The 8362-nt window shown below is 40.2% G+C and overlaps 1 protein-coding gene across 1 annotated transcript; it reads right to left on the minus strand.

Moving 5' to 3' along the window:
• Nucleotides 1–1635: 1635 nt before the first annotated feature.
• On the minus strand, nucleotides 1636–3147 carry LOC105620704 (silk gland factor 1). Its single transcript, XM_012202197.1, has one exon. The coding sequence runs from the start codon at nucleotides 3145–3147 to the stop codon at nucleotides 1636–1638; it is 1512 nt and encodes a 503-aa protein (XP_012057587.1).
• Nucleotides 3148–8362: the final 5215 nt, after the last annotated feature.

Genomic DNA, 8362 nt, shown 5'->3' on the forward strand with positions numbered 1-8362 from the left:
AGTATGTCGACGTTACTCAAATGTATCATAAAAAAACTCTCTTGCGATACAGCGGACTAGTATGATATCAAACTGCTCAGCTTTGATAAACTTGGGAATACGGAATACAGGATGATTCAGTGCCTTCGGTCATTCAAATACTTCCTCCGAACACCTATCCCCGATACAGATAAATTCAATGGGTGGATTATGAAATGAAGATAACATTAAGATAAGTTATAACCAAACATTCGAAATAGAAAGAAAAAAACGTAGAGTCACGTTAATACTTTCCCACGAAACACATTCGTAATTGTAAAATGTTTTAATAAGAATAATTCCATTCACAATTTTACACCGTGTATTTCGACTCTCAAATATTCTCGTTACGTTCGTACGCCAAAAAATTATGAATAGTACTCTTTCACGAATTAAAGATGTCGTCTAAAGTGGATTTTAATCTCCTCTATCACAATTGTTGTTTGCAATTGTACTTGAAACGATGCTTACGAAGTCATTGTCAGTTTAAGTGACAACACACAGTAACGGACATAAGTTTAAGCAAATGTAATAGATCGTACACATGTAAATATTTATTTCCCTATCTGTTTTCTTGTTTTCTGAACATAATACATATACGTGACTTCCTTAAAGTTTTGGGCATATTTAAGAATGTGAATAATATTCTACAAATTTATTTAAACTCGTATATCCATATTCTCTTTTATTATTAAATATTCTAGAAGCAGCTTCATAGAAAATGCAATAAATGATAAACTATAAATATAATGAATTTTATGGATAATTTTGGTCAATGACAATATGAACGTATAAAAATATAAACTAAAAATATAAAATATAAATATAAATTATATAAAAATTTACTTCCTTTCGCACTGCATATTTATGTAAAAAAATTAATTTTCATGTAATCTATATTCATCAGTTATAGTGTAAAAAAGATAATTCCATCTTTGTGCTAGTAAATTGATTTTTTTATTCTATTTCTTATAAGAATAAATAACAAATTGTGTGGATATGAATATGACAAAAATTCTTTATAAAGAGAATAATAATTTAGGAAATATTTTTAGATTTTCTGGCAAGCAACTTATATGTGTATGAATATATCAAAATAATAATAATAATAATCGCTATTATATTACATATATTTTACATGTAATGTGAAAACATATTACTTATAATTAATAAGAATAATCTCTAGAATATTTCGCTCAACAGTTACGCAGTAATATAACATAAAATAAAGTCGATCCTCGTGACGATGAACCATAATTCTCAGTGAAATACCCCGAAGCCTACCTCTCGGCGAGTTTACCGTCTGTAGCCGATGTTCTCCTCCTCGTCCTCGTTCTCATCGTCGTACTCATCGTCATCATCGGGTGGCCAACAGACAACAGCGTCGACGGCGTCATCATCAGTGTTGTCAGTACGACGTGTTCGTCGACGTGGCTGTGCTCGTGGCGGTGACGAGAAGGTCGAGGATGTCGCAGGCGACGTCGGCGCCGCGTTGGTCGCGGACGCCGTGATCGCGGGCAGATCCGGCATCGGTGTTGGTATCGGTGCGGCAGCGGTCGCGACATAAGCCGCGGCGGCAGCGACTCAGGCCAAAGCGTAAGGGTGGGTAGCGTGATGTCACAAGCCCGGTGCCGCGGTGGCGACAGCGGGTGGCGGAGGAGCGCTGGTGGTGGCCACGCTTGTCGCGTGATGATAAAGCGGACTCTGATAATACTCCTGATGATGATGATTCGTCATGTGCATTGGCCCGGCGGCGTTTGTACCGGCGTGCATGCCGTTGTGATGATGATGGCTGGGCGGCGCTGAATGCGCGTGCGGATGATGCGGCGAGCCAAAGTTAGCGTAGCTCTGATGCAGCTGCTCGTACATCTTCATCTCGGGCGGCTTGGTGTCCTGAGCACCGGGAGAAGTGCCCGCCGTATCGCGCGGCAATAACCTGTTGATGCTAAACGGATGATTGGCTGCCGTTCCATAAAGCGGTTCCTGCTTCAGACTGCCTGTCATGCCGTGATGCAGGCTCGCGGTATCGGACAATAGTTGCGGATGAATACCGCGACTGACCATTGCTGTGAGTTCGTCGTGTGCAGCGCTGAGATCGGGTCCGAGAAGACCACCAATGTCTGTGTCACTCTTCAGAGCGGTGTGATGCTGATGCAGACTCGTGTGATGGTGATGGTGCGAAGACACCAACGAGTGCAAATCTTTATCGTCTTGCGGCTGAGGGCCGCCATGGTGGATGGATGAACCGGTCTTCTTGGAACCGGGCGCGACTTCGTGAGTGGATGGACTGTGTTGGCCGGCGATGGTCGCGCCAGCTGCCACCGCTACCGTAGCTGTCGCTTGATGTTGCTGATGTTGCTGATGTTTGTTGCTTTGTCTGGTCAGCTCTTTTTTCTCGTCCTTGAACCTCTTTTGACGCCGTAAATAACAACCATTCTCAAACATATTGCCGCTGTCAGGATGCAGCGTCCAAAATGATCCTTTGCCAGGTTTATCCGGTGTACGTGGCACCTTGACAAAACAATCGTTAAAGCTTAAGGAATGCCTAATAGAGTTTTGCCAGCGCTGCTGATTCTGTCTGTAAAATGGGAACAGATCCATGATGAATTGATAAATCTCCGAGAGAGTCAACATCTTGTGAGGCGCATTCTGTATCGCCATGGTGATCAGGCTGATATAGGAATACGGTGGCTTCGCGTGAGTGTAACTACGTCTATAGGACTTGTCGCTGCGGGCACGCTGTAGAGCTGAATTCGGCGAGTCCGGTTCTGTTAGAGCGAGAGGATCCCGGCTGACGCCGGTACCTCCGCCGGGAGTCAACGGACCGTATCCGACGGCACTCATACAGGCACCGCCGGCGCCCATGGAAGCACCGCTGTAACCGCTCATCCCGCCGCCTCCCATCGACGCCATTCCCATTGCTGAACTCATGGTACTCATGTTAAAACCTCCAGCGCCCTGAGGACTGCAGCTGGGCCCGACTCCGACTCCCATCGACATGCCCATCGGCACGCATCCCATTGAATTTATCGAGCTGTACGTGGGCGCCATGCTGCCCATACTGGACATTGCGGCACTGGTCATGGCACCCGCATCGCCATACAGCTTTTGCGACTGAAGCATGGTCATAGAGCTCACCGGTGCCGGGGTGGCCTGCTGTCGCGTCGTCGTTGTCAAACGAGAATCATGAAATCCGCGGTACCACGGCTGCTGACAGTCGGGTATTCCCTTAATCTTTCCACCGGATGAATCTGATGTCTCTAATTCTAGTCTTCTATCGCTGCCGAGTCACAAATCACAAGAGATGATTGTTATACGCACAGAAGACTCACGGAGAGATGCGCAACGAGTGCCTGAAGAATTCGCCTCACACTTAAAGAAAGAAGAACTTCACCAGAAAGAAGAACTTCACCAAATATTCTTCCTCAGAGCGATAATGCACTGAACGGCACTGTATTGACGGAACTTTTTCTTTTGTCACAACCTGGAGCAGAAACGCTATTCCTTTCTACGCGAGAAAAAAAGTTACGAGCGTATCTTTATAGAATCTTGGGAGGAGTTAGGAACGCGTACTGCGTCAGCAGAGAGCGACGAATACCAAGGTGGTACCTGGTGAACTTTATTCACCTCTTATGCCTCTTCTTCCCGGAACACAATGCACAGTCCGTTTATTCACGGGAAGATGCGCATTCGATGCACACGAAGCAGACGGGAGCGAACGCGAGCGCGAAAGTGAGTAGTACCCCCCCGCGGGAGAGTTAGGGGTAATTGTTACCCCAACACCATGGAGGGCACGACGAATGCAAAGCCGACGACAGGAAAAGAGCCCAGGCTCTCGCTCGCGTGTTGTACGACGTGGACGAGTGCGCGAAACAACACCAACCACTATACGGTGACGGCCGCTCGTCGGTCGCGCGCGCGGTCGGTTATTTGATCGAGCGGGGCTGCTGTTTGAGCCGCCTCACCACCTCTCACCACACACTCCGCCTCGCGTACCAACGAGTTTCTCTCTCCTCTCTCTGTGTGCCGTGTTGTGGATGGAGGCCGGTTAGCGAGTGTACTCCGCTACTCTTGAGTCGGCGGCTCTTGTTCAAATATACCCTACCATCGGTTGTGAGAGCCGCGCCCAACATACCCGAGTCGGCCAATCGCGGACCAGCCGTATTTCCACTCGTGTATCGTCCGACCAATCTGACGATAGCTTCGACGCGCCCGGCAGTCCTCCCGATCGCAGTATGAATCGCACGTCGTTGGATCGTGCGTGGCGCGCCACGGCCTTTTCCTCCCCTCCGACGCCGTACATTCCCCGACGACGGCGAAGCAAAACGTGATACGCGCATGCACCGTGGCCCGCGCGCGCGAGATCGCGAGTCCGTGGAGCGGAACTGGCTTGCGCAATTTCACACGAGACGCCCGGCTCCACGACGTTGCCGCGCCGCGCCGCACCGCGCCGCGCCGCGCCGCGTCGCGCCACGCCGCGCCGTGCCGTGCCACGCCGTGCCGTGCCGTGCCGTGCCGTGCCGTGCCGAATCAAGCCGGACCAACAACAGCCGCGCCACAGCATGGCTCGGCGCCGCTCCTCTATCCCATGTCATGTTGTCGTCTGCCACGCGTTTGATAACTGCCACCTTCGTCCGTGCGTGCGTACGTGACGCGCCCTTACGCGTCTTCTCTCGCGGACGATCTTGCCAACAATTTCCGGTGACGCGTATTTTCACTTCATCCGATCAATTGTTACTCGCGTTTCATCTTTTTCCTTCCGACCTGCCGAATCGGTTGTATTATTTTACAATAATGCATGAATTGCGAGTAGTAATGTTCATAGTATCGTTCATAGTATTGTTAATTTACAAGTGAATCTGACGTGAACGAGGTGAACTATTTGAGATAGTGTCCAATGGAGACCGCGAAGAAGACCGGTTGATCCACGTGGGTCATGGAATCGTCATGATCGAAAGTTTGGAATACTACATGGAGTACATAAGTATAATGTGATATGCATTTTCTAGTTGTATTCATTTTATGTATTCTTGTTCATTCGTTATGCTTTTATACTATAGATTTTATATCAGATTTATTACCGTACATTTCAAAGACTTCATATCAAATAAAAATGATGTGATATTTTTATTTGAATATATGATATAATTACAGAGAGAGATTTAACAAATGTTTTCTAGAAACTATATGAAAAAGAACTTTAAATAATATTTGATCTTTCTTAATAACAATAATCAAACTTTCACATAAATATTTGTATGCACTGACGACAATATAATCTTCATATTTTGTATCAGTGATTCACATTAATTATTATTATGCATTTATTAGACTAAAGAAGAGTGTACGAATTCTTAATTCGCATGCAAAGTTTGGATTAAAATCTCTAATCATCATTATCCATCATTTTATCTTGTCTAAAAATTTTTTTATCTCTTTCTCTCGTTCAATCATATAATCTGATGAGTATAGTAAACTATATAAATCTAAAGTGAATCTCTAAGATTGAATGGAATTAATTGGATTATACATGGCTTGAAATAATGCCTTTCTATCAAAAATTGAAATGCACGCTCGTTATGAGCTTGCTTTACTCGCTCGCTGTAAGTTCGCTCATTCATTTATACCATTTGACATTACTGTCAAATATCTCTTTTGCATATACTTATATAAAAGGCTCTTTTGTCAATTGATATGCCGTAGATTCGAATTTTCTAATTTCCGTACTGATATCGAGTGGACATCTTTCAGTTTCTCTGTCACCTTTTGAAACTGCATTTACTTTATTATCGATAAAAAATTTAAGTATTTTATAGAAAAGAAAAACAAACGCTTTGCGCTAAGCTATACCTATGTCTACCTACATTCTCTACCCACGATCTCATTTGAATTTTCATTGACGTCATCGTAATTACGTACTATCTACACACAAGTATCCTGAAGCATAAATAATTAATTGATTCTGTTGTATAGTTGTTTTTTCTAATTTTTCGAAAATATCTCTGCCCTTCTCACGTGAACAAAGAATGCGTCAATGCTTTGTCTCGATAATGTCATAACTTAGAGGAATTTACTTAAGTAACTATAAATTTAGATAAGATAAACTTCTGACAGAATTTAAGCAGAGAGATTTAATTTTTTTCTTATTAACAAAAAAAATTAAATCCTCGATATTCTTCGATATTTTTTTCAAGATATTACCGAATCAAATTTTTACTTTAACATTGTCAAGTCAATGTGAATATGTTATCTTTTGAATTCACATTGCAAATCTAAAATTCTTTCTAATCAATATAACATAATATTGAAGTAATATATATAAATCTATGAGAATTATTAGTAATGAAGAAAATAAAAAGTTTCAAATCAGAATAAGATTGAAAATTTATTCTATAATGTATTGGAGTTATAGAATAAGTATACCTATTCTACAATATTCAGACAAAATGCAGAGTAATTTATTTCTTAACTGTTCTAGATTTAACTAAAATATTTGTTATTCAAGGAAGTAAAAATATTTTCTTTGAAATACAACTGTATATGTATAAGAAATTAAAACTTTTCCATTACTTTCTTATATAAATTAGTATTGTTTTTATTACAGTACTTGAGAAAAAAAAGATTGAAAACGCATGTGTCATAAATCTATGACAAATATATTCAATGCTTTCAATGAAATCACAATATTGTACAAAAGACTTTATTTCTTTTCTTAAATATTTGTTTTGAAACTTGTTTAAAAGTGTCGTGATAAATTTTGTTATTGTCGAACTTACATCAATTCTAAAAGCGTCGAAAATAAAAATGCTTATCGAGATTTTATTCTTTTTTTAAAGATATTTATTCTCCAGATTCTCTCACTAAACTCGCTATTAAAATATACAATCAAAAAATTAATAAATGTCGAAGAATTGCAGTTATTAATATTTCGAATAAATTCGAAAGAATAGAAAATAATAAAAAATGTTATAACTATCTTCGTCTCTTGTAAAAAAAATGCAAAAACGAAAATTTATGTGAAGCGCATTGAGAGCTGCTAAAAAACATTTATGACAATGAATAGCCACGTCATTTTGCTCTCTCTCTCTGATCGATCCCGTCGGCGTCCTCCGACATGGCGTCCATTAGCCGACGGGGAGTAACCGACAACACGCAACGGTCACACTAGATAACATGTATTATATTTCTTTTAACTTTCTATACTTATATAATTGTTACAATTAAAATTGCATGATACGTACTAGAAATTATTTTGGCATATTACGGAATTAATCCGCTCACAGCGTATAACATTACGAAAAAAGATCTGAAATAAAGATAAGAAAATATGCAGATGTATAAAATTTATTTCATATTCTTCTTTACAAGAAAATTCAATAGAAAAGATTTTTATGGAATTAATTATGCCTTCCTCCAAATAGTCTTGAGAATTATCTTACTGTATCTCGGTAATCAGGTCTTTTTTATGTTTTATGGTCGTATACCTGGTACGTAAACGGTCTGATCCTATATCTTATACCTGATTTTTTTGTGAGTGAGCCTATTACATTGAAGACAAAGAGTTACCGACAAAGAGTTTCCCGACAATATGTTCGTTGAAACTATTTCGTTGACATCAAAATTCAGCGGCAATATTGGTTCGCAGACGTTTGCATCGACAAATGCATTTTATTTTTACCAGAAATTTTCGGTCATTGAAAACAAAACTCCCGCAAAATAGGTAAAATTCCATTACAAAGAGGACGAATTAATTGCGAACTTAAAAGCGAATATGCAACGAAGATAAAAACGTAGAGTGTAAGTAGAAATAATACTTATGCTTTTTAAATGGAAATATTTGAGATATTATCTAAAGATGTGCTTTGCTAACGGTACACAAAAGTTAGTAAATGTATATGTGGGTCAATGTTTATGTCAGTGAATGTACATACTACTGGCTAGACATGGTCTCGACGAGATAATGTCAATGAAAGCATTGTCGGCAAAATCTTTATCGATGATCTCAATGTAAACTCCTTGTTTATAGGCTATTTTTTCGTATAATTAATATATATAATATAGCTTTGAAGTATTCATTTTTTTCAGAAAATGTTACAGAAAAATCAAAGAACTTCCTATACCATAAGAATTATAATTTTGTACAGAAACTTGTTTTAGTGAAATACATTAATTGATTTATTAATTCTGTAATTCGATTTCGACAACATTATGAACTAATAGATAACATCCCCTTATGCTTCATATTATCCGCTATAATATCGCAAAGAGATTTCCATTCTTGCAGTTACTCGATCGTAAATGCCATAAGATTGTATCTCAACGGGACATATTTTCGAAATTATTT

This window comes from Atta cephalotes (assembly GCF_000143395.1).
Source record: "Atta cephalotes unplaced genomic scaffold scaffold00002, whole genome shotgun sequence".
NCBI lineage: Eukaryota > Metazoa > Arthropoda > Insecta > Hymenoptera > Formicidae > Atta > Atta cephalotes.